This window comes from Bos indicus, chromosome 1, assembly GCF_029378745.1.
Source record: "Bos indicus isolate NIAB-ARS_2022 breed Sahiwal x Tharparkar chromosome 1, NIAB-ARS_B.indTharparkar_mat_pri_1.0, whole genome shotgun sequence".
NCBI classification, from domain to species: Eukaryota; Metazoa; Chordata; class Mammalia; order Artiodactyla; family Bovidae; genus Bos; species Bos indicus.
The window spans coordinates 136,063,984-136,091,186 of record NC_091760.1 but is presented as its reverse complement, the minus strand read 5'-3'; the positions used below and the strand labels follow the sequence as shown (position 1 = coordinate 136,091,186).

At 43.6% G+C, this 27,203-nt stretch overlaps 1 protein-coding gene across 1 annotated transcript in view; it reads left to right on the top strand.

Annotated features, from left to right (window-relative positions):
- The first annotated feature begins 2,173 nt into the window (after positions 1-2,173).
- LOC109560217 (inhibitor of carbonic anhydrase) overlaps positions 2,174-27,203 on the top strand; it is a 43,619-nt gene continuing 18,589 nt past the window's right edge. The window contains exons 1-9 of the mRNA XM_070794659.1: positions 2,174-2,315; positions 12,636-12,808; positions 15,742-15,850; positions 16,652-16,813; positions 18,000-18,147; positions 19,096-19,151; positions 22,660-22,838; positions 24,147-24,318; positions 25,778-25,929. Of these exons, the coding sequence (XP_070650760.1) occupies positions 2,273-2,315; positions 12,636-12,808; positions 15,742-15,850; positions 16,652-16,813; positions 18,000-18,147; positions 19,096-19,151; positions 22,660-22,838; positions 24,147-24,318; positions 25,778-25,929 (1,194 nt within the window). The 5' untranslated portion in view covers positions 2,174-2,272. The remainder of the gene's footprint in view (positions 2,316-12,635; positions 12,809-15,741; positions 15,851-16,651; positions 16,814-17,999; positions 18,148-19,095; positions 19,152-22,659; positions 22,839-24,146; positions 24,319-25,777; positions 25,930-27,203) is intronic.

Here is a 27,203-nt window from a genome sequence, read left to right as displayed (position 1 = left end):
AGTAATGCTCAAAATTCTCCAAGCGAAGCTTCAACAGTATGTGAACTGAGAACTTCCAGGTGCTCAAGCTGGAATTAGAAAAGGCAGAGGAACCAGATATCAAATTGCCAACATCCATTGGATAATACAAAAAGCAAGAGAATTCCATAAAAAAAACATCTACTTCTGCTTCATTGACTATGCCAAAGCCTTTGACTGTGTGGATCACAACAAACAGTGGAAAATTCTTCAAGAGATGGGAATATCAAACTGCGTAATCTGTCTCCTGAGAAATCTGTATGCAAGTCAATAAGCAACAGTTAGAACTGGACATGGAACAATGGACTGGTTCCAAATTGCGAAAGGAGTACATCAAGGCTGTATATTGTCACCCTGCTTATTTGACTTCTGTGCAGATTACATCATGTGAAATGCCAGGCTGGATGAAGCACAAGCTGGAATCAAGATACCCAGGAGAAATATCAATAACCTCAGATATGCAGATGACACTACCCTTATGGTAGAAAGCAAAGAGGAACTGAAGAGCCTCTTGATGGAAGTGAAAAAGGAGAGTTAAAAATCTGGCTTAAAACTCAACATTCAAAAAACTAGGATCATAGCATCCAGTCCCATCGCTTCATGGCAAATAGATGGGGAAACAATGGACACAGTGACAGACTTTATTTCCTTGGGTTCCAAAATCACTGCAGATGGTGACTGCAGCCATGAAATTAAAAGACGCTTGCTCCTTGGAAGAAAAATCTATGACAAACATGGACTGCACATTAAAAAGAAGAGACATTATTTTGCCGACAAAGATATGTCTAGTCAAAGCTATGGTTTTTCCAGTAGTCATGTATGGATGTGAGAGTTGGACCATAAAGAAAGCTGAGTGCTGACGAATTGATGCTTTTGAGCTATGGTGTTGGAGAAGACTCTTGAGAGTCCTTTGGACTGCAAGATGATCAAACCAGTCCATCCTAAAGGAAATCAGTCCTGAATATTCATTGGAAGGACTGATGCTGAAGCTGAAGCTCCAATACTTTGGTCACCTGATGAGAAGAACTGACTCATTGGAAAAGACCCTGATCCTGGAAAGGTTGAAGGCAAGAGAAAGGAATGACAGAGGATGAGATGATTGGATGGCATCACGGACTCAATGGACATGAGTATGAGCAAGCTCCGGGAGTTGGTGTGCTACAGTCCTTGATGTTCCAAAGAATCAAACAGGACTGAGCGACTGAACTGAGCTGAACTGAACTGATGCAACACCAAGCCTGGGATTGTGCATAAACAGCAAGGTAGATGAATCCTACAAATATAACCTTGAGTGAAAGAAGCCAGATGTAACATTGTACATATGGTATGATTCTATGTCTGTAAACTTAAACAATCAGCAGAATTAGTCTGTGTTGCTAAAAGTCACGATAATGGATACGCTTGTGGGAAGATGGGAAGTAACTGAGGAGGGGCATCCCCACCCTATTAACGTTCCTTTTCTTGTGTTATGCTCTTGTGTTCACTTGGTGATAATTCATCGTTTTATACTTGGGACATGTGAAGTTTCATGTTATGTTTATTACATTCAAGAAAAAGTTTTTTAAATTCTCTCTAAATTCGGAAGACTTGCCCCAGGGAGAGTTCATAGACTTCCGGAGGAAGTCTTCCGCAGTCTGCACCTGCGCTTCACCAGATCTCAACCTTCAGGACAGGGTTGCAGGAGACCATTTTATGGGGGTTGGGGGTTGGAGAGCTTCTGGGAGGGACCCAAAGTAGGCATCCGAGACGCTTTGGAGAAAGAGTCTGAGGATCCCTGAAAACTGTGTTCAAAATGTTGTATATACGTGTGCACATCCTTTTCTAGAGGAGGGATCCACAGGTTTCACCTCGTCTACCGCCCCTCAGTCCCGAAAGGGAGGGCCATGCAAGACCTGCCGTCTAGGTCTAGAAGTCAAGGAACCTGCATTCTAGTAACTAACCTGGGGCCCAGGCGGTCACTCTCACCTTGGGCCTCAGTGTCTCTCTCCAACGGGCTCCGGGGTTGCTGCGGCTCATATATCTGGGTGCGGATCTCTAGCTGGCGAGCGGAGACCCAGCCTCGCAGCTCCTGGCGCTGGGCAAAGATGCAGCCGAGGCTCGGCTGGCGAAATGCCCGCGCAAGGGATGGGGGTGTGGCGAGGGCGATCTGCCGGAAGAGGGAACCCTTCCGAGGAGGCGGATCCGCCCCCTCGTGGACAGGTAAAGCTAGCTGAGGCCCCGGGAGCCGGGTAGGTGTCGCGCGTCAACGAGGAGAATGAGGCTCGTCATCTGCTCCCTGCTGTGCGCGGGCGCCCTGGGTGAGTGCGCGCTGGAAGCTGGGTGAGGGCGGGCCCCTAGGATGGGGACTGGGTACCAGCAGAGGGTCAGCCACGGCGGGACGCTACACTGCCTGGGCTAGAGCGGCTTCGAAGTAGCCCAGAGTCTGGCTGGCTGCAAAGTGCCTTCCACCCCCGGAGGTGCATCAGTACACCTGACAGGCAGTCGCCCTTGAAGAAACCCTATAGCCTAGGACAGGAGTTCACAAACTATGACCAGCCGGCCAAATTCCTCCAGCCGCCTATATACAGCAGACTGAGCTAAGAATGGGTTTTACATCTTCACATGGGTGGAAGAAAACAAAAAGAAAAATGGTTTTGACACATGACAATTAAATGAAATTCAAACGTCAGCATCCATAAATAACACTTCACTGCAACAGGATCAGGCTCATTCAAATACTATCCACGGCTGCTTTCGGGCTTCCCAGGTGGCTCAGTGGTAAAGAATTCTCCTGCCAATGCAGGATATGCAGGCTTGATTTCCGGGTGGGGAAGATTCCCCTGGAGGAGGAAATGGCAACCCACTCCAGTATTCTTGTGGGGAAAATCCCATGGACAGAAGAACCTGGGTACAGTCCATAGAGTGGCAGAGTCAGACCTGACTCAGTGACTAAACAATGACAACAACAACAATAGCTGCTTTCAGGCTTTAAAGCAGAGTTGAGTAGTTGCCACAGAGACTGTATGGCTCACAAAGCTAGTCATTGCCTCGGTAGACAATTATGGAAAATGTTCGTGACCCCTTGCCTGAAGGCTGTTCATCCCATTTAGAGGGGAGGAAACAGGGTCAGTGGAGAGAACGGATTTTTTTCTCCCAGGACTCACAGACTGGGGGAATGAGGGGCTGAAGCACATGAGGTAATCTTGTCAAGTATCTAACCAGAAGGACGTTTCCTGCTCTGCACATACAATGCCTCCCATCCCTAGTATACACTAGAGAGGTGGAGAAATATAGGGGACAAACACCCACCCTAGAATGAGATCCACCCGCCACTCAGTGCCATGTGACTCTGAGTCGTCTCTTGTCCTCTCTGAGCTAATTTACTCTTCAGTTCAGTAGAAATTACTTTTTCACAACAAACACAGTTGCTGTACATGTGACATGAGGTCATGTGCCTAAGAGCAGCGCTTTAGGCACAGGTGAGTTATCACTGGGAAAAAATCCTGCTCTTAAATGAAAGGGGCTCTTGGTTGGGTAACTGCAAGGAAGGTCACAGCACAAAGTCGCTGAGCTCATGCAGGTGGAAGCCCTCCCAGGCTGAACGACTGGGTTCTGTCCAGCCCTGGTTCTGTCAAGGTCTCAGGTTGTCTTAAGTCATTTCTGGGGCAGCATATCTATCATGGGGGGAGGGGTAACCTGGGCTGGGCAGAAGAAGGCAGGAAATGCAAGGAGTGCTTTCTGGGTCTCCCTGGCCAAGTGCTGCCCTCTAGGGCCACAGAGGGAGCTCTGCAGGGGCTGAGGAGGGCTGACCGGTTTGCTGCTGCTGTGGTGCAACTGTGGCCACAGGGAATCTGTAGTGCAGCTCCTTGGTCTCTCCCCATTCTCCCTGAACAGTGCTTGTGTTGTTTGTTCTTCCTCCATCCTTCTCCTGGCAGTGTCAGGCACTGACTAAGAGTTCACTCTCCCAGTCAGCTCTGTGTTTACTAAACAGAGGCAAGAGCTGCCTCTCCTCTGTCCTCTGCCCAATCCACCCCAACATTTCCTCCCTCTTGGTGCTGGGCAAGGCTGGAATTGGAGACCAGCTTTCTTCAAAGCTCAGTGTTCTTTTCCAATAAAAATTCTTCAGGTGGCAGATGACAGGAATGCGACCAAACTAGCTTAAACTAAAATTGTCAGTGGAGAAGGGGTGGTGATTAGGAAACCTTGTAAGAGCCAAGAACCAGGGGCTCAGAACAGCCTGTCTCTCCACCTTGGCTGCTACCTTTCTCGATCTTTTGCTCTTCTGGGGAAGATATTTCTCCACACAGTGAGCATGGGCTACCAGATTGAAATATTTGAGGTGGGCTCTGAGTACCCATTCTTGAAATTGTCACATGATCTGATGGAGTGTTATTGATGGCTGGTCTAGTCACCAGGCTATTTGACTCCATTGACCCTTAGCTTGCTTACATACACTCTCTTTCTTTTTAAAATAACTTTTACTTACATTTAATATAATACCTTTATGTACACATACAGTTCGATAAATTTCAACAAATATGCCTACCCACATAACTACCACCACAATCAAAACACAGAACATTTCTGTCACTCTCAAACTGTCCACTATCCCTTCCTAGTCATTCCCATTTTTTCCCACTTTAGATAAGTTTTTCCTTTTCTAAGATTTCACATAAATGGAATTATACAGTACCTAGTCTTTTGTGTCTGGCTGATTTCATTCAGCATAATTGTTTAGAAATTCATCCACATTGTTCACTCCTTTTTACTGCTTAGTAGTATTTCACGATGTGTCTTTGCTACAGTTTGTTTTCCACTAGCTTCTTAGTGGATGTCTAGATTGTCTTCAGATTGGGGGTATTATGACTAAAGCTGCTTTGACTATTAGTATCCAAGTCTTTGGGTGGACATACGTTTTTATTTCTTTTGGGTGAATATTTAAGAGTAGCATTGCTGGGTCATAATGGTAAGTGTATCTTTAACTTGTTAAGAAAATGTCAATTTTTTTTGAGTAGTTGTACCACTTTACATTCCTACCAGCAATATGAGACTTTCAGTTGCTCTACATCCTGCTAACACTTGGTGTTGTCAGTATTTTCACAGTTAGCCTTTCTAATAGATATGTGTGGTAGCTCACAATGGTTTTAAATTGCATTTCTCTGAAGAGTAATAATGTTGAAGATATTATTGTATATCTTCTTTTATGAAGTATCCGTACAAATATTTCCCTATTTTTCAACTGGATTATTTGACTTCTTGAGTTAAAAAGCCCTTTATATTTTCTAGATGCAAATCCTTGGTCAGATAAAGTGTATTACTTACACTTTACTTACACATTACTCAGTCATTTCCAACTCTTTGTGACCCCATGGACTGTAGCCCACTACGCTCCTCTGTCGTGGAATTCTCCAGGCAAGAATACTGGAGTGGGTAGCCATTTGGGGGATCTTCCCAATCCAGGGATCAAACCTGTGTTTTCCAAGTGCAGGTAGATTCTTTACTGTCTGAGCCACCAGGGATAGATGTATTACAATTATTTACCAAATTTGTGGCTTAGCTTTCCATTTTCTAAATGATTTCTTCTGAAGAGCAAATGTCTTACATTTTGATCAGGTTCACTTACCTAATTTTTATTTTCTGTTATTATGTTTTGTGTCATCTCTAAAAATATAACTGGCTAGCCCCACAAGTTGAAGTATTTTCCTCTTTGTTTTATTTTGGAAGTTTTATAGCTTCAGGTTTTGTATTTTGGTTTATGATGCATTTTTAGTTAACTTTTGTGTGTGGTGTAAAGAAAGAGTTGTGATTCATGTTTCTCATATGGATATCTGGTTTTTCCAGGACTTGTTTTTGAAAAGAATATCCTTTCGTCACTGAATTACCTTGACAGCTTTGTTGAAAATCTATTGCCTCTATAATAGTAGTAGTGTTATAGTATAGTAGTAGTTTTAGTTGCTCAGTTGAGTCTGACTCTTTTTGATCCCATAGACTGTAGTCCAACAGACTCCTCTTTCCATGGAATTCTCCAGGCAAGAATACTGGAGTGGATTGCTATTCCCTTCTCCAGAATATCTTCCTGACCCAGGAAACAAACCTGGGTCTCCTGCATTGCAGGCAGATTCTTTACCTTTTGAGCTACAGGGAAGACCTATTGCCTCTATATGGGTCAATTTCTAGACTGTCCTGTTACATTAAGCTTTAGTGTCTCCTTATGACAAGATCATACTGCCTTGATTACTGTAGCTTTATAGTCAGTCTGGAAATCAGATAGTATAAATCCTCTGGCTCTATTGTGCTACTTCAGTGTCGGTTTGGCCATCTAGGTATTTTGCATATCCAAACACAGTTTTGAATCAGGTTATCAATTTCTATAAAAAGCAAGATTAGGTTTGGATTTTTATTGGGATAGCATTTATACATTATTTTGAGGAGAGTTGACATCTTAATATTGAGTTTTCTAATCCATGAACATTCTATATCTATTTATTTAGGTCTTCTTTCATTTATCTTGGGAATATTTTGTAGTTTCCGTGTACAGGTCTTATTCATAATTTGTTGAACTCGTCTCTAGATATGTCATTGTAAGTAGTATTTTTAAAGTTTCATTTTTGTAGTTTTTATCTTTTTAGCATTGTAGAGATCCAGTTGATTTTAGTATATTGACCTCAAATCTGATGATCTTCCTAAACTTATTTATTCCTTAAAGTTTTCTTTGTAGAGAAACATGTTATTTATGAACATAGACAATTTTGTATCTTCTTTTCCAATCTGTGTACCTTTTGTTTCTCTCTTGAGCTTTGTTAAAATGATTAAGACCTCTATTACACTGTTGGAAGTGATGAGAATGTCCATCTTTGACTTGTTTCTGACCTGAAAAGGAAAGCATTCAGTCTTTCACCATTATGTATGACAGTAAGTGTGATTTTTTTTTGTATATGCTCTTTATCAGGTTGAGGACACTTCTTTCTATCCTTACTTTGGAATTTTGAATTGGCTAGTACCTTTTCTGTTCTATTGAGATTATCATATGGATTTTTCTGTTTTATTCTGTCATATGGTGAACTATACTGATTAATTTTTGCACTTTAATTCAACTTTTCATTCCTGGGTAAGGGATAAATATGTGTGTGTGTTTGTGTGTATGTGTGTGTGTATTCATGTACTCAAAAAATTTTGGCTGGATTTGATTTATTAATATTTTCTGATTTGTTAATGTTTTGTAAGTGATTTTTGTGTCTGTGTTCATGGGGGATGTTTGGCTGTACTTTACTTTGTCTTTAATATCTTTGTTTGGACTTAGTATCAAGTTACTGTTGTCTTTAGAAAATGAATATTTTTTCTAAGGAATATTTTCTAGGTGTATTACTTTCTCCTCTACTTTACAAGATAGTTTGTGTAGCACTGGTGAGATTTCTGTTTTAAGTGTGTGATAGAATTCATCAGTGTAACCGCCTGGATCTGGAACTTCCTTTAACATTCATTGTAGTGCAAGTTTGCTGAACCCAAATCCTCTCAACATTTGTTTGCCTGGAAAAGTTTGTTTTTTCCTTCAATTCTTAAAGTTGTTTTCATTGGTTGTAGATTTCTAAGTTAGTGAGTTATTTTTCTTTTAGCACTCTAGTGATACCATTCCATTGTCTTTAACTTGTATGGTTTCTGACAAAAAGTCTGAGATATTTATTGTCCTTGTTCCTCTGTACCTAATTTTGTCTCTTTTCTCTGGTTGCTTCAGAACTGTGAGTTTGTAGTTTTCATAATATTAGGAAATGTTCTGACTGAATATTTCTTCCCATATTTTTTCCTGCCCCTCCCCTCCATTTTTATCCTGGACTCCAGTTACACGTATATGGATCACTTTATCCTATATGATAAATCACTGAGGCTTAGATCATTTGTTTTTCAATCTTTTTTCTCTCTGCTTCATTTTGGATAGTTTCTAATAATGTCGTCCAGATCATCTTTTTTCTTCTGTAGTATCTGTTAATCCCACCCAGTGGAATTTTCATTTCAGCTTTTCTATCTCTAGCAATTCTTTTTGGCTCTTTACATCTTACATTTGTATCTTCATTATGCTCATGTTTTTCTTTTCTGAGGGGGTCACTAGTTATGAAAAATATTTCACATTTCCATGATCCTCTCCAGTCAGAAGTTCTTTTACACGATGCCATAAGCCTTGACTGGTCATCTGACTCTCCCATCCTGTGAATGGCCCCACAGATAGCCTCAGTTTTAAACTGGCCTTCGAACCTGCCTGTCATTTTGTCAGCCTTGGCCAGGTTCATCTGGATGGTCTTTGGTACTGATGTTACAGTTGCTGGTGGAGCATTTCCATGGCAAGTACAGGTCCTCAGACTTGCTGGCATCATTCTGCGTGCTTAGGGTGCACGTGGTGATACCAGGACTAGTGTGAGAGCAGAAAGGAAGTGCCACATCCCCTGGCAGCACTGATGTTCGTGCTTTAAAAAAAAAATCTCTGAGCATACTTTCAACATTTAAAATAGCTGTTCTAAAGTTATTTTCTGTTAATTTCCTCATCTCTTTCACTTCTGGGTCTGATTCTATTGGCTGATTTTCCTCCTGGTTATGGTTTACATTTTCCTGCACCTTCACGTGTGTATTAATTTTATTGGTTGCTAGACACGGTGAATTTTACCTTACTGATTACTGGATTTGTTTTTAATTTAAGGGGTGTCAACCTTTTTTCTGGCAGGCACTCGTAATGTCTTCAGATCAGCTTAATGTTAATGATTAGTTTTCAAGATGTTTAGGCTGTGTCTAGATTACCTTTCTTTCTAGATCTAGTTTAGCTTACTTCTGGAATCTTTCAAAAATGTACTATTTACTCAATAAGATTTTCTCCACTCTGAATGGTGTGAACTCAGATGATTCTTAACCCCATTTGAACTCTGTGAAATGCTTGGTTTAAGGTTCCCATTAATTTTTTTTTTCCCTAGCAGTTGTCCTTGCCTGGCCTCCACAATGATCAGATTGATAATTAGCCGGAATCTCCAGGATGTGAAAATCCTGGATCTCTACTTCTCTCTCTTTCTCCTCTCTCTTTGCACTCCCTGCTCTTTGGTGCCCTATGCTGCACATTCTTATTTGCCTCTGCCTTGCCGAGCTACGATCTCTGGCTCCTCAGCTTAGAATGACCATCAGACTGTTTCCTCCTTTCTGCCCTGCCGTCTGGACATTTTGTCCAGGAAGAAAGCTAGAGTGATTTCAGGGCTTACCTTATTTGTTTCCCTTCTCTCAAGGATCATAATTATGAACTGCCTGTTTCCCAGTGTTTAAAAAAAAATTTTTTTTCATATGTGTTTTCCCAGGGTCCTGTTTGTTTGTTTGTTTGTTTCAGTTGTTTAAAGTGCCAGGGCAAGTCCCGTATCAGTTATCTGTCATAGGTGGAAACAGAAGTCTATCTGGTTTAATTTTTTTGTTTTGTGTTTTGTTTGTTTCGCTTAGTTCCCTGTTTTAGTACCATGTTTTTGTCAAGGTTTTAGCTTTCCCCTAACTACGCAAATATCATTCACCCTATTTTATATTCACACTGAATGAACCATGGCTATCATTGGGGAGAGGGAAGGAGTGAGGGGTAATATAGAAGTAGGAGAGGGAAAAAAAGATTATTATAGGATTGTATGAAGTCAACTGTGTGATATTTTGGAAAATTGTAAAGCACTGAATCTTTCATTCAGTAAAAAAAATAATTTAAAAACATCAGTAGTGCAAAAGCTGCAGCTTTAATTATTGGAACATAAGCAAAAGTGATGGAAAATACAGACCTTCCGAAGAAGCTTTCACAGTAAGTATATACTTTTGAAAAAGAAAAAAACTGCCATTGTATACAGTAGCTTTTTGTGTAACTTAATCTACTTACAAAGCTATTTTCATTTATAGAGTTGTATTGTCTCCATGGTTACCAGTTATTTCCAAGAGCAGAACGTTTTAAGAATATACATTGGCAAGCAGGGTAAGCATGCTTTGAAAGGCTCAAAATGCAACGTGAGTTATTACTCTGCACACGTCTATTCTGCATAAGGGCACGTGGCCCAACAGCTCCACTCTCTCATGGCTCTCCTAGCCTGGGTGGCTGCTATCAAATGGGCCTGTTCAAACAAAGCTGAAGCACTCCATTTGTCACTTCCTGTCTTTGGTACGGATTTCTCTGAGTGAAATTTGATATCGCTTGCCCCATTGATTTTTATATTTCCTACTTATAGGCAGTTAAAGAGCAATACAGGTTTTGGAGTCAAACAGACCTGGGGGTTTCAAGGATTAGCTTCATTTCTAGTCTCTGATAGGTTTTTTTGTTTACTTGCTTAAACTCATCTGCAAAACGGGAACATCAGTATTTAACTGGCAAGACAGTTGCAGGAGTTCAAGGAGGGTTGTGAGTGTGGCTGACTGCCTGACGCACAGGGCCTCCTCAAAAACTGGTAGCTGTGACTGCTGTTACTCTCACCTGGATTTCAACTAAGTTGACATTTTGCCCAAATACTGCAAATTTGTAAACAGCATTTTGCTTTCATAATACTGTCAACACTATTTACAACACTGAAGTGACTTAGCAGCAGCAGCAGCAGCATCGGGCTAGTGAAATGAACCGACACTGATTTTAATGCCCCAGCAGTTGCTACCGTGGAAGGCTGAAGTATGCAACGTCAAGACAAAGACTCAGGTTCCAACTTCCTTTCCATAAGATTTTTTGAGGTGAAATTCACTAACACAAAATTAGTAATTTAAAAGTATGCAATTCAGGGACTTCCCTGGTGAGTCAGGGGCTAAGATTCTGCACTTTCAATGCAGGGGGCCCAGGTTCGATCCCTGGTCAGGGAACTAAGTCTCACATGCCACAACTGAGAGTTTGCATGCAGCAACTAGAGATCCCGTGTGCCACAACCAAGACTTGGTGCAGCCAAATAAATAAGCAAATATTTAGTGAGTAAATAAAAGTATAGATTGAGTAGTATTCAGTATTCACAAGGTTATACAGATGCCACCTTTAGCCAGTTCCAGCATGGTTCCATCACCCAAGAGACTACCCTGTAGTCATCCTCCTCTCCCCCAGCCCCTGGCCACCACCAATTTGTGTCTCGATAGATTTACTTATTCGGGATATTTCACATAAACTGAATGATATAATGTGTAGCCACTTGTGTCTGACTTCTTTCATTTAATATATTATTTTTCAGTTTTATCAATGCTGTAGCATTGCTTTATTCTTTTTATGGTAGATTACATTCCATTGTATGGATATACTATATATTGCTTATTCCTTGCTATACATTTGGGTTGTTCCCACCTTTTTTGACCATTGCAAAAAGTGCTGCTATGAATATTTGTGTATATGTATTTGAGTCAATTCAGTTCAGTTTCTCAGTCGTGTCTGACTGTTTGAGAGCCCATGGCCTGCAGCACTCCAGGCTTTCCTGTCTATAACCAACTCCTGGAAATTGCTCAAGCTCATGTCCATCAAGTTGGTGATGCCATCCAACCATCTCATCCTCTGTCCTCCCCTTCTCTTCTTGCCTTCAATCTTTCCCAGCATCAGGGTCTTTTCAAATGAGTCAGTTCTTCGTATCAGGTGGCCAAAGGATTGGAGTTTCAGTTTCAGCATCAATCCTTCCAGTGAATATTCAGGACTGATTTCCTTTAGGATGGACTGGTTGGATCTTCTTGCAGTCCAAGGGAATCTCAAGAGTCTTCTCCAATACCACAGTTCAAAAGCATCAATTCTTCGGTGCTCAGTTTTCTTTATAGTCCAACTCTCACATCCATACATGATTACTGGAAAAACCAAACCTTTGGCTAGATGGGCCTTTGTTGGCAAAGTAATGTCTGTGCTTTTTAATATGCTGTCCAGGTTTGTCATAGCTTCTCTTCCAAGAAGCAAGCATCTTTTAACTTCATGGCTGCAAGTCACCATTTTCAATGATTTTGGAGCCCAAGAAAATAAAGTCTCTCACTGTTTCCATTGTTTCCCCATCTATTTGCCATGAAATGATGGGACCATTTCATGGCAAAAGAACAAAACATGGCAAAAGAACAAAAACATGATCTTTGTTTTCTGAATGTTGAGTTTTAAGCCAACTTTTTCACTCTCCTCTTTCACTTTTATCAAGAGACTCTTCAGTTCCTCTTCAATCTGCAAATCTGAGGTTATTGTTAATTCTCCTGGCAATCTTGATTCCAGCTTGTGTTTCATCCAGCCCAACATTTCTCATGATGTGCTCTGCACAGAAGTTAAATAAGCAGGGTGACAATATACAGCCTTGATGTACTCCTTTCCCAATTTGGAACCAGTCTGTTGTTCCATGTCCAGTTCTAACTGTTGCTTCTTGACCTGCATACAGATTTCTCAGGAGTATTCAATCCTGTTTTCAATCCTTTTGGGTATATACTGATACCCAAAAGTATGAGTGGGTCATATAGTAATTCTATATTTAACTTTTTGAGGGTGCTTTTGGCTTTTTTATTTCCAAAGGGAAAGGTACAGTCAGAGAAATGGGAGCTACCAGACAGCCAGTCCAATTTGTGTCTATTCCTCTCAGCTAATCCTTGACCCTGTCTTTAACCTCTCCGTCCAGCAGAATTGTGAGTACTATGGCTCCCTTACACATCTGGCCTCCCTTCCCTAGGGCTGTGTCTGGCTGTCCCTGAGAGAACTGTGAGATGGTGCACTGTCTCGAATCTTGAGGCGAGTAAGTGCTACAGTTTCCACGACAATATGAAAAAAGTCCTTTCAGTGGAAGGTCCTCATGTCACCTGTGTGAAGAGAACCTCTTACCTTGATTGCATCAGGGCCATTGCGGTAAGTCACTACTGTCACAGAAGAGTGGGAGGAAATCCATACTTTCTTGTTCTTTTTCTGTGCTTGCTATAGTTTATTGCTCTAGAACAATTTTCTCCCCAAAGGAACTAGACTTGAAAGTACAGGGACTGTGTGTAGATGAAAATATAGGTGCTCAACATTTATTAATAGTGAAAACAGCAATAATGATAATATTTAAACAACTGATAGATAAGGATTCATTGAAAATGCCCATAGTAAAGCAAAGCCAGATTTGTACTGGAAGAGAAATATATAAATACTCAGAAATAAACAAGGAGTTTTAGTGTTACTGTTATTACTTAATATTGTTTTTGGAATTTCCTAGTAATGCAATGATATAAAATGATAGAAACAAACAAACAGTCAATATGTTCAGATGCTTACATGCCTATAAAGTATAATGAAATCAATAGAAATATTACTATAATTATTAATGAGAAAAGTACTTTGGTAAAAGATAAATGTATCACAATTTAATGTCATTTTAACTGTCAGTGGTCACTAGTTGGGGAAAAAGAACCCCAAATTATGATCTTATTTACATGTAAGATGATACACAGAAAAATGTTTCAGGGAAAAAAGTTATATGAGAGATCTGCAAGAATACAAGAAATATAATACAAGAGCCTGAGATAAATGAACAATATTATTAATAAATTAAAACATATGCCGTATTCCCAGATAGGAAGACTAAACTTCATATATTTGCATATTCTCCCAAAGTTGATTCATCAACTTAATATAATTTTATAAAAATAATATCAAAAAATTTTAAGTCAATAAAATAACTTTGTAATTCTTAAGTGTGGATGAGAATATAAAATAGTATTGTGAAAAATAAAATGCGCAGGGGAGTAGCTGAGGCCTGTCTGAAACTATAACATATTTAATAACAGTGTTGCAAAGAACAAGGTCCTTGGACAGATGTAGAAGACCTGGAAGAGAACAAGATTTAGACATATTTCCAGCTTTCTAAAAATAGCTAATTATCCACATGATATGATGTAGATGCAAACTATGAATGTCCACCACTACGGCATTGGGTTCCAGACTTAATGGTTAGATCCACATAGATTTAGATACTGTGTGACAAGGCAAACTTTCAAAGAAAAGACTGAGAAAGGAAATCTTTAGCTGGACAATTGGATAGCCGTTTAGAAATAAAATCAACTGAGATTTTTAATACATTTACCAAAATAAACTCCTAGCTTGACTCAATTTGACTAATGTAGCTAGATATAACAAGATAAATCACAAAAGTAGACAAATTTGGAAATGTAAAAATTTTTAATCTCTGACAAAAAAAAAAAATTAAAGTCCTAAGCCTAGAGAAAAGTATATTCACATCAGCTATAACAAAGCAATGTGATCTAAAAGCTATATAAAGATGTCATTTAAATTTATAAGAAATGCTTAAGAATAACAAGCTATAAACAAGCTGCTCACAGAAATTACAACTAATAGATGATATAAATGAGGAAGGAAAAGTCTTCATCCTTTTTAATAATCAAAGAAATGCAAATAAAAACATCCTTAAAGTAACAGTTTATATTTTTTAATGTAGTAATATTTCTTAAAAGATAGCATTTCTTGCTGATAGTTTTGCATGAAATTGGCATGCATTATTATTGGAGAAGGCAATGGCACCCCACTCTAGTACTCTTGCCTGGAAAATCCCATGGACGGAGGAGCCTGGTGGGCTGCAGTCCATGGGGTCGCTAGGAGTCGGACATGACTGAGCAACTTCACTTTCACTTTTCACTTTCATGCATTGGAAAAGGAAATGGCAACCCACTTCAGTGTTCTTGCCTGGAGAATCTCAGGGACGGGGGAGCATGGTGGGCTGCCTTTTATGGGGTCACACAGAGTCGGACACGACTGAAGTGACTTAGCAGCAGCAGCTATTGGCATTATAAATTATAAATTTATACATCATTTCTGGAAAAAATTTGGAAAGATCCTGTAAGGATACACACAAGCTTTTATTTATTTTCTGTAATGCTCATTATAAATTATAAATTTGTAAGCTGTGCTATGCTTAGTCGCTCAATAGTGTCTGACTCTTTATGACCCCATGGACTGTAGCCCACCAGGCTCCTCTCCACAGAGATTCTCCAGGCAAGAATACTGGAGTGGGTTGCCATGCCCTCCAGTTGAAGAAAAAAGATTTCCATAAGAGCTAGGGAATTGATCTAACCTGATTTTTGAGAAGAGGCTGTGAGGTTACTGCTTTTCTCAGGAAGGAAGGAATCCTTGACAGATTCTTGAAGAGGCAATCCAGACTTAAGAGTGTAAAACATGACTCTTATGGATGGAAATGCAGATGGAAATGGAGAAGAGAGCAACAGAGGATGAGATGGCTGGACAGCATCACCTACTCAATGGACATGAACTTGGGCAAACTCTTGGAGACACTGAGGTACAGGGAGGCCTGGAGTGCTGCAGTCCATGGGATCACAGAGTCGGACACGACTTAGTGACTGAGCAACAGCAACATGGATGGAAATATTCAACATGGATGGAAATATTCTGATTCATTTACTCGCGTTTCCGACAACATCTGTTGTACTTCTACTGGTAATAGGTGCTGGGCTTTGTTAAGATAAAACAACAGAACACTAACATCTCCAACTTGGTGGAGCTTGCATTCCAAGGAGGAGGACAAACAATAAATGAAGAAGATTTGTCAGATGGTTGCTAAGGGCTCAGGAGAAAAACAGTGTTTTCAGCATTTGTGAGGTGGTAGTTTTAAAAGCATGGTTGGGGAAAGGTTTTTGAGCCAACATGAGGGAGATGGAGGAGATCAGAGCCGTTCAAATATCCCAGGGGTTACAAGTGACCCTGGCAGAGAGTTAAGTGAGTCTTCCTCGGAGCTGAGGGGCTTCATTCATGTCTGGCCTTTCTTCTTTCAGGCACACGAAGCAGATGCTGTGATGGTGGATGGCGGTTTGGTCTATGAGGCAGGTCTGAAGCCCTACAACCTGAAGCCTGTCGTGGCAGAGTTCTATGGGTCAAAAGATGGTGCGTCCCTCATGGAGACCCAGGTCTCTGTCCTGACACAGCTGCTGTGGGGGGAGGCAAGGACTCTGTCGGTATTACACTTGCAGGGAACAAGTTGCTGGGGTTCTTTGTACTGTGGAAGGCTGTCCCCAGCGCTGACCTGTGGGGGCTGGAAGCTTGGCTCTTTCTGGGAAACTGTGGACTTTAAGCCTCCTGATGGGAATGCTGCTGGGTGCTGCTGAGTGAGAGGGGATGTGCTATCTGGAGTCCACGCCCACTCAGTGGGATTGCATCAACGGGATGCCTCTCTGGAGACGCATATCCCAGGACAGGCTCTCCTTTTGCCAAGTCCCCTGCAGGTGCTAGAGAATGTGGGCAGTGAATGTTGTGAGAAGGGACTTTAAGGAGCTGAAGAATGAGGTGCCGGTCCTACTTGTCCATAAACGTTGCCAGTGTGTGCAGGAGCACAGCCTGCCTCAACCTGAGTCCAACTTGAAGGCCCCAGTAAAATCTTCAGATGCCCTGTGTACCTTCCTCCCACACCTTCACCTTCGTGTCTGTGCTGCAGACAGAGGAGCAGAGAAGGGGAGAAGCAGTAACATCACGGTGACTGGGAGCTGTAGGTCCTCCAGCCTATTGCCTTGAAAAGGGACAGTTTGCTTTCTTCTGTCAATCAGGGGCCTTTCCCTTTCCTTTTCTACCTGTTAACCAGAAGGTGCTGCAGGTCCTAGAATCCCCCAGGCTCCACTGCACACACTCTGGAAGATTAGTAGCAATGATGCGACATCTTGCCTCGGCCCTTCTTTCTCTGCTGCTTTGCAGATCCACAGACTCACCATTATGTCGTAGCTGTGGTGAAGAAGGGCAGCAACTTCCAGCTGAATCAGCTCCAGGGCAAGAAGTCCTGCCACACAGGCCTGGGGTGGTCTGCTGGGTGGAACATCCCCATGAGGATGCTTCTTCCCTCTGACTGGTCCCAAGAAGGTAAGCTGGCCAGGGTGGGGTGCCCTCTGGCAGGGTTCCTACTGCTGGGACCCACACGGATTGTATTGGGGCCTTACAATCACTGCCAGGTATACAGGTTTCGTGAAATCCAAGATGGGATGAGGACAACCTGCTTTAAACATGTACTGCCTGGGCTTGCCACACCAGTGACCCTTGTGACTGGCAGCTGGGACTTCCCTTCCTTCAGCCAAAGAGACCCTGTCTCTGAGCTCCTGGCAGCCCCACATGCATGGTATCCCAGCAGTGGGGTTTGACAAGGGCCATGGTGGAGGCTCAGGAGAAAGAGGAGCTCCCTTCCAGCTGCCCAGGAAGACTCTCTAAGGGTGACCACCACACCACCAGCAGTCGGGCCGCAGTGCCTTGGGTGAGGTCTGGGGGTGAAGGCGAGAGGAGATGAGTGGACCAGAGCTCAGTTATGATGAGCCAGGGTGAACCGAGGGTGCCTTTTTGCGCCCGAAAGATAACCAGATTTTCTGCACTTTGCAAAAGTGTTTCTTTTTGAGCCCTGCCAGCTCTGCAACATTCATGTTTCACTTGTGTTTTGAGCTGCAGAGGTCAGATGGGGTGCTGCAACCTGGGCCACAGCTCTGGCTGTGTTTTCTTGGGGTTCCATCTTGCCTTGAGTTGTTGGACGTCTGTCTGGGTGGTTATGTTGGCACACCCACTCACATGAAGCAAGTGAATGCAGCCCCCTCCCATGAATTCTTGGAAGAGGGATTCCCGTGAGCCACCATGGGCCATGATCAGAAAAGGAGAAGAGTGGGTGGGACTATTTCCTGAGATAAGGAAGGACTGTTGGGGTTCCTGAGTGTTCAGATTTCTGTGCTCCCCACCACCATTCCCGAGCCTCCATGTTGGTGATTGAGCCAGGTGAGGAGAACTGGAGCCGCCTGGTTCAGTGCAGCTCAGCAGCTTTTGAGCCCCGCAGTGGAAACACTGGGAAGTTCTGGAGACCCAGGCCCACGCATGAGCCATCCACGCCTTTGGACCAGGCACTGTTGGCCACCTCTACATGCCCACTTCCTCATGACAGTCCGAAGCAATGCATTCAAACCTCTGGGCTCTCACATAGGGCCACTCACACACTCACACTCACACACACACACACACGACCCAGAGGCCCCACCAGCTCATGCCCTGAAGTCCGTGTGTCTGTGTTGAGCAGCAGCGGCCAAGTTCTTCGCGGGCAGCTGCGTCCCCTGTGCGGATCAGTCAAACTTCCCCAAACTGTGCCAACTGTGTGCTGGAAAAGGGATGGACAAGTGTGCCTGCTCCCACCACGAACCGTACTTCGGCTACTCGGGGGCTTTCAAGTGAGTGGGCCCCCTTCTCCTCCTCTCTCTGATGTTGGGGAAACTGAAGAACAGGGAGTAGATGGGGCCTGCCCCGGATAACCTCAAGTGTCCTGGTGAAACCTTGGGTTTTGACTGTCTCCCACGGCACATCCTCGTTCCTGCCTGTCCTACAAAGGAGTCTTCTGTGTGTGTGGGGTGGGGGGGCTCTCATCTACCCAGAGCCTGGAGTCGGGACCAGGGAGGCCTCTGGGTTCCATAGACACAGGCTTGAGCACGCAGCCAGGCCAAAGATCAGATCCTCTCCCGAACCCTTCACTGGCTTCTCTGCCTGAGCATCTCCACGCCAGATACACGTGCTACGTCTTCCCACCTCCTCCTCAGCCCTGTGCCCGAAGGCACCTTTCTATACAACATGCCTGCAAGGGACATAACTAACATTCGAAACCAGAGCAAAACTGACCAGGTATCCAGGCTGTCTGGAGTTTTTATACTCTATGTGCTGTGCTGTGCTAAGATACTTCAGTCGTGTCCGACTCTTTGCAACCCTGTGGACCATAGCCTATCAGGCTCCTCTGTCCATGGGATTCGCCATGTGAGAATACAGGAGTAGGTCGTCTTTGTAAAAGGCTTTTGACCTTAAAAAAAAAGTACAAAAACTCTATTGCTTCAGGCTGCCTACAAAGAGGAAGCTGAGGGTCCTTCTTTTGGACCATCCCTCCCCAGAGTTGCCTGGGATGGGGCTTATGGGGCTTCTGCCTATTTCAGACCCGGGCTTGGCTCTGAGGGTTCAAAGACTCCTCAGACAGGGCCGTTGCCTCTGCGAGGACAGACTGAAGCCTGGGAAACTGCAGGTGAAGCCCTGTGAGCCAGTTGCTGGGGCAGAGCCTGAGGAGGGGGCTCCTGGCGGGGTGGGGGGTGAGCCTATGTTGTAGACAGTGGTCTGAACACAGCTGTCCTATTGCTCAGGTGTCTGCAGGATGGTGTGGGGGACGTGAGCTTCGTGAGGCATCTGACGGTATTTGGTAAGTCAGATGGAGGAAGAATCTTGTGGCCACACCCTGGCCAGAGGAACTCCTTCTTTCCTAAGTTTCCTTATATCTAGAGATGGGTTGTGCCAAGATCTTTAATGAAATAGAGTTTCTGTATAATGACACTTCCATTATTGGTGCTTTGTTTAGTGTTCAGTTTGTTCAGTTTATAAATTGATTGAACAAATTTTCTGAACATTTAAATCTTACTTACCAACTAATAAAGCAAGTTTTAATAATTAGATTCTCTTAGTCACTGAAATGCCAAATTCAGATCTAATCATGATCTCCTGAATGCTTCCTTATAAACGGTTCCTAAATGTTTTCTTTAATCACCTTAAAGAAATAAATTCTTATAATGATTGCAGAACTTGTTAGCACATCTATAATTAAATCTGTTGCAAAGCATTACTACTGTGGACAAAAATGTATTTCTTTATTTATACGTTAAAAAAAAAAAACCTTTCAAAAGTTTTGGGCAATCAGAAACAAATAGTGTTTCATATGAATTCAGTTTTCAGATTCTAGGTTTTATAACCAATTAAATTTCTATCAGGCACAGACACATTTATAACACTTTAGATGTTTAAACAAGAGATATATATTTTATACTCAGTTCATTTTTAAAATCATTGTCTGCTACCTGAAGCAGAATTTTGAGCCTTCACTTTTTCTGGGGGCCTTGGTTCCTTGCAGGCTGGTCTCTTTCCCTAACATGAAACAGAAGTGTGTTGGCTCTGTTCCCTCATCTCAGCCGTTCATAATCCACTGTTCTCTCATTATAACACACTGACCTGGTTTGTTAGCCTTTTGGCAATTGATGTGTGTCTTATTATCAGTAATTTTCATTAGAAGGGGAATATATGGGTCTCTTCTCCCAAAATCAAGTTACTCTCAATAGTTGTCATTGTTATTTTCTGTGATTGCTCATGTTGTCACAGTTAGGCCAATGGACAGAATATTCTAACACTCACTCTAGAGAACTGAAAACATCCCCACTTTCTGAAAACCACCAATTGTCTGAGACCATCTAGATTTCCCTTTGCTGAAAGTCATATGTCCACTATCACACACAATCCCGTATTACCTTTTAAGTGGGAGTTTCTGAGAGACTATGTACTGGGCTTAGGGGTGAAAATGAGTGTTGGCGAGCTGCTCCCACCACTGGGCTCTAGAAAGACTGAGGTGGAAACGTTCTTTCTTTCTGAAGCTATTAGATCATATTGTTCTTTTAATTTTAACATTGCAAAAATTGTTTAAATTTTTCTTTTAATATAAAGCTTTAAAATGTATTTTCTCTGCAACGTGTCTGGTTAAAATGGAACTGTTCACAGGAACTCGAATTGTACTACTCATTCTCTTTCAGTATAAGATTTTATCAGCCTAGGATATGAGTTTGCTAGGGCTGCCATTACAGAGTACAGGCATCTCTCAGTTTATCAGCATTTGCAGGTCCTCAAGTTCCTTACCTAAAACTGTGCAGTATTTGCATATAACCTGTGTACATCCTTTATATGCTTTTAATCATCTCTAGATTACTTATAATACTTAATCAATGTAAATGCTATGCAAATAGTTGCCTCCGTGACAAATTCAAGTTTTGCTTTTTGGAATTTCCTGGAATTAAAAAAAAAATCTTTGCAGATGTGGAACCTAGAGATATAGTGGGTGGCTATAATACACTGAGTGGCTTAAGCAACAGAAATTCATTCTCTGAGTTCTAGAGGCTAGAATTCTAAGATTGGGGTGTTGGCAGGGCTGTTCTTCCTGAGAGCTGTGACGGAGGACCTGTTCTATGCTCCCCCCACCCCCGTGGATTCTGATGTTTGCTGGCAATCTTTGGGGTCCTTGGCCTGCAGTTCCATCACCCCAATCTCTGTCTTTCCCTCCACATGGTGTTCTCCCAGTGTGTGTGTGTCTGTTTGTGTCCAAATTTCCCCTTTTAGGAAGGATACCCGTCATATGGGATCAGGAGCCATCCTACTCCACTTTGACCTCATCTCTTTGTTTCCAAAAAATCTTTGTTTACAAAAACAGACAACAAGCTAGATTTTGTACAAGGCTCTAGTTTTCTAACCACTGCTCTATCCTGTGTAATGTATTTGTCTATCTATGCATCAGTGCTAAATGGCTTGAATTACAGTTTTTAAGTAACGTTTCACATCTTCTAAGCCGAGCTCTGCTTCAACTCATTTTGCTTTTTCTCCAAAATGTCTTATTATTCTTGGTACATTGCAGTTCCATATAGATTTTTTTTCTGTTTTTTTTAGTTAACTACAGTCCACACTTGATTCAGATTTCCTAACTTTTTACCTAACGTGTTTTTTCTGTGCTAGTATTCTGTCTAAGATACCAGTTACAGCCTCATCTTAACTCATTACTCCTGAGCTGTCTCTGTTTCCAAATAAAGTCATGTTCTGAGGTGCTGGGGATTAGGACCTCAACATACGAATTTTAGGGGGACACAGTTCAACCCAGAATACTTTCTAATACCTAGACCAGGGGAACCAAAGAGTCTGTTTTCCTCACACAGCTTTTTGGTCCTTCTTTGTACCTATATAGTATCCTGACTGAGCCCGTAGTCCTCCATCCATCTCTCAACCCACTGCCACCTTTCCCCAGCAGACTCTGTCCCCAGGGGAGTATTGCCACTTTATTTAGGGACCTGAACTGTCTCTGCAGCATGGCGCTGTGTCAGTCCCAGGCTAGGTCAGACTTTGATGAGTTCCCTTAATCCTTTGAGCCTCAGTCTCCTTATCTCTGGAATGGGATAATCACATTACCAGCCTCCCCCAGTTGTTATGAAGATTAAATGAAACTGAGCTTCAACTCAGTCTTTGGTGCATTATGAGCTCTCAGAAAGCATTTGCTGTCACCATTCTTGTTAGCAGAGCTCTGGGCAGAGCATGCGTCCCAGCCCTGGTCTCTCTGCAGTGAGAATCTGTCATTTCATCTCCGGAGGGCTCAGCATCCTCACCTGTCCAAATGTATTTGGAAAAAATTCTCTTTTAGTCCTCTCCAGGCTGTTAAAAAATGATGAAAGAAGACAGTTCAGGTGATATAAACGTTAGCACTTCTTTAAATGGGCCATTCAGAGAACTGGAAAATTGCAGAAGGCAGGAAGCTTTGATGGGATAAAAAGTAAAGAACAATGAAGAGAAAAATAGATAATATCTGATGGGCCAGGGTCACTTTGACCAGGTTGAGAAGAAAGAAGGAAGGAGGTATAGAGCCCAGAGTTAGCTTGGCATTGGGTGCCTGGCTGACTGGATAGACTGCATTTCTATTAAGCAGAACATTTACAGGCACAGGGAGTTATCTAACTTTCCATGGTGATGCGGCATCACAGACACAGATCACAGACATGGCAGCAGATATGAGTGGCTCCATCTTGGGCTTGGACAGCTATTTCAACAAATCCCTAAACAAACAATTTGGGAGGGCTGGGCACCACGGCTCATTGTCTGCTGGCTGTCAGCTCATGTAGGCTTCCCTCCTCTAGAGAACCTGGCTAACCAGGCCGACAGGGACCAGTACGAACTGCTCTGCAGGGAAAACACCCGGAGGCCTGTGCACGAGTACAAGGGATGCCACCTGGCCCGGGTCCCTTCCCATGCCGTCGTGGCCCGAAGTGTGGATGGCAAAGAAGACTTGATCTGGGAGCTTCTCAGTCAGGCTCAGGTATCCCCGCCCCGTCTTCCCCTCCTGCATAAGGGTCCCTGCTCGGATTTGGGGTGCTTTCCCTCACTCTCTTCCAGCCACTGTGGAAATCCTGGTGTTGGGCACAGTGGGAACCACACCACATGTCCTTCGCTTCAGTGACCAGCACTTGGTCTGGATATGTGATGGGCAGCAGTTACCATAAAACTCTCTCCCTTGGCATCACCAACACCATGGGCCAAGGACTCTGCAGAAGGCCACTGTTGCCCCATTTTATTCTTCTAGGTTGTATAGGGATCCTCAAGCTGCAGTGCAGAGGCCCCTCCTCCAGGAGCTGCTCCCCTCTCTTATCCCACTGGCCTGGACCCCTCAGCAGCAGGTTCTGACTCTGAGCGTTTTGTGTCTTGTGCTGGAGGCCCTCCCTCCCAGCACACCCACATCTCTCACCTGTCCCATCTCCGTTAGTGCCCTGTGCTCAGCACTAGGTATTCAGAGATGAACTGGACACAGACCTGCCATGGGATCACTCGCAGATGACTGTGGAAGGTACAGTGAGCACACTGTACACACGGATCACCACCATGGGGCACAGCCTTGCACGCATGAACTGTGTACTTTGAAGAGAGTGATTTGCAGGGTATATCTGGAAAGGTTTCTGGGCCCCAAGAGTAAGCTGTGGACACTCCAAGGAGATGTGGGGTTTGCCAGAGAAGGCAATATGAAGAGCCATTGCAAAGGCAAAAAGCAGACATTGCAAAGAGCATGTGGGAGCTGCTACTGTCAGCTACCATCAGGAACAGCTTTGGGCCAGTCAGTGGGGTCACAAGCAAAGGGCTCTTGGTTTTCTGGGAGGGCCAGAAAGAGGACTGCTTGAAGTCCTTCACGGCAGGCCTGGGGCGTCAGGTGCACCTAAGGCTCATGACCCCCAGGCTAGATGGTCCTGGATCACCACCCACTCCAGGATGAAGCCCACAGGATGAAGTCCAGCAACAAGGTCACCATCACTGGCTGCCCCACCCATGGAAACACAGCATAGGAGATGGAAGCTTCCTGACCCATGGTGCCATTACCCTTTGTACAGACCTGGGAGGCAGCCCCTGGCAGTTTCCCTGAAGCCACACAAGGCAGGCAAATTAGGATTTGAGTGAAGTGTTTGCTGAAGAAGATTGGAGAACCCTGTGAGCCACAGGGACTTTGAAGGGCCTTGGTCTTCACTCTCAGGCATTCATATTTCTCTCCCTTTCTATTCGCCTGATTTTGGGATTTGTTTTTACTTTGCTTCTCTCTGCCAGCCTCCTTCCTTTACTATTTCTTTTATCCTTTGAACAGGAACACTTTGGAAAAGACAAGTCAGCAGAATTCCAGCTCTTCTACTCTCCTCATGGGAAAGACCTGCTATTTACAGATGCTGCCATTGGGTTTTTAAGAGTCCCACCTAAGATGGATGCCAAGCTGTACTTGGGATATGAATATTTTTCGGTCATTCAGCATCTGGGGAGAGGTGTGTAGCTCCTGGGAAGACCTGGAGAGCTTGAGCATAGGGCAGGGCGGGGCCGTGGAGGCTTTCCTGGGACCTGCAAGCCCCACCTCACCCAACCCACACTGGCCTGCAGGGTCCAAGGGAGGGCCAACTGTGCTGGATTCTTGTGGGGATGTTCTGCTGAACTTGGGGAAAGGCCTGAACCTCGGGTTCACAAAAGGGTTTGAAAGACCTTCAGATTACAGGCTACTTAAGTAATAACGGGGGCTTCCCTCATAGCTCAGTTGGTAAAGAATCTGCCTGCAAGGCAGGATTTGATTCCTGGATTGGGAAGATCTGCTGGAGAAGGGATAGGCTACCCACTCCAGTATTGTTGGGCTTCCCTTGTGGCTCAGCTGGTAAGGAATCTGCCTGCAATGTGGGAGACCTGGGTTTGATCCCTGGGTTGGGAAGATCCCTTGGAGAAGGGAAAGCTACCCACTCCAGTATTCTGGGCTGGAGAATTCCATGGACTGTACAGTCCATGGGGTCTCCAAGAGTCAGACACGATTGAGTGACTTTCATATTTAAGTAACGACAGTCCTGTCTCCTTGTGTTAGCCAGGCTTGCCCCACCCCACAGGGGGTCTATTTGATAAGGAATAGAGCCAATCCTAAACTGAAGTGGGAACACAGCCTCTGCCACCACCAGGATCGGAGCTAGAATTTCAGAGGGTTTTGGACTTCCCAGGTGGCACTAGTGGTAAAGAATCTGCCTGCCAGTGCAGGAGACATGAGAGACTTGTGTTCGATCCCTGGGTCGGGAAGATCCCCTGGAGGAGGGCATGGCGACCGACTCCAGTATTCTTGCCTGAAGAATCCCATGGACAGAGGATTCTGGCAGGCTACAGTCCATAGGGTCACAGAGAGTTGGACACGACTGAAGCGACTAAGCACACACTGATCCAGCAAGCCCTGATCCAGCACTTGCTTTCCTTTGGCTCTCCATGCTTCCTTCCTTTCTTTCTTTCTTTTTCTTTTTTTTTTTTTTCAGTACTTATGGCACATCTGCCAAAGCCCTTGTGATTGATGTGGACATACTTGGTGGCAGAAGCAGGTGTGGGGGGATGGGGGGTGGAACAAGCAGACCCGTCCAGAACAAATGACACTGGCTTCCAACTGGAGGTTGCTCTCTGGATGGGAGATCTCTGTCCTGTGAGGAAAAAAAACCCAGAAGGCCCTGAGTTGGGCTGGTGCTGGCAGAGGCTTCCCCTGGGGAGGTGATGTCTGAGTAGGGAGGTCAGGAGGGGCTTGCTCTGCCTTCATTGCTTTGTCTGGGAGCCAAGTTGGCCATTTCTCCTGGAGGTGATACGCGGGAATAGGTGGTGACATGGGCATGAGACACGTCAATGCTGCCGCTGCCAGGAAGAGCCCGGTTGGGCAGCCACTCTGAATCCTTCTCCCATCTGGGGGCTTCTTTTGGATCCCTGGCTCTTCTCTAGCGATCCCAGAGGCAGAAGATCCCCAGAGGGTGATGTGGTGCACAGTGGGCCATGATGAGCATGTCAAGTGTAACCGGTGGAGTGCGCTGAGCGGCGGCATCTTGGCGTGCACCGTGGAGGAGAGCACCGAGGACTGCATTGCTGCCATCGCGGTAAGGAGGCCCCGCCTCTGCAGTTGCCTTGGCCACTCGGACGCAGCGCTGCTGTGTGTTTGGTGCTGGAGGCCCCTTCCCCGTGTCTTCCCATCAGCTGTGAGGCTGAGACACGCCTGTTACATGCTGCCTCCCCCAGCCCCACTCTCTGAAGCTCCACCCCACTGGCCCTACCTCCCCCTTCAGCTCTGCCAGGGCAGAAACAGAGCAGCCCAGGACCCATATCTTCAGCTCAACTCTGGAGCCCAGGGAGCTCTGAGGGGTCCTGCCTAGGATGTGGGGTGATATCCTGTGGTCAGAGCCCCTGTGGATTGTGAAAGCAAACTTTTTTTTTCCCGTGATAAAATTATTACATGCTGGAAGAGAAATGAAAAATAATATCATTTACAACTTCACAACTCAAAACTCATTATAATTTCTGAGTGATGGTGTTATGTTGTTAATAACTGTACATTTCAGTTTTGGAGATTAGGAAAAAAATTATCAATAAAAGGCTGGAAAATTGACAAACTTAGAAAACACTACAGTTTTTTCTTCAAAAGATAATTGCGGTAAACCCCTCTGGGACTAACCCATAATATTAAGGTCTTGCAATTGATATAGTCTCCTGAATTTGTCCACTATAAGGATTAAATGAATTTGAGTGCTTGTAACATTGCCTAATGTGTAATAGGCAGTCAATAAATGTTAATAGTTATTATTTCAATTATTGAGCACAATTGGCATGCTTTCTTAGGTAATGAAATATTCATTTAGAATGTTTTTAACAGCTGCATATTAGATCACCAAATTTTTATGTCTCAATTCTAAATGTCTATATTTGAATTATTTCTGAATCCTTGTCTATTATAGATAATATGTGATTGGATATTTTTGTTCTATACCCATCAGTATTTTTGAGGAAGCCTCTTTAATATTAATGATGGTGAATATATCTGAAATTACTTACTGTGTGCCATGCATGTGTATGAGCTCTTAACTTGTATTAACTCATTTAATCCTCATGATAAGCCCATGAAATAGATTTTTTTCACTCATTTGATGGATGAAAAAAAATGTACATAGAAAGTATTTAGGGATGTGTCCTTTGGAACAGTCAGTCCCAGAGGCTGACACATTCCATAGTGGTTATGAGCAGAGGCTAAGAAAATTAAACCACCTGAGTTTATCTTAGTGATCATCTATTGGATAAACTACTTAGCTTCTCTCTGCTTCAGTTAAAAAAATGTATAAAAGGGGGAGAATTATAGTACCCCCCTTACTGGGTTCTGTGA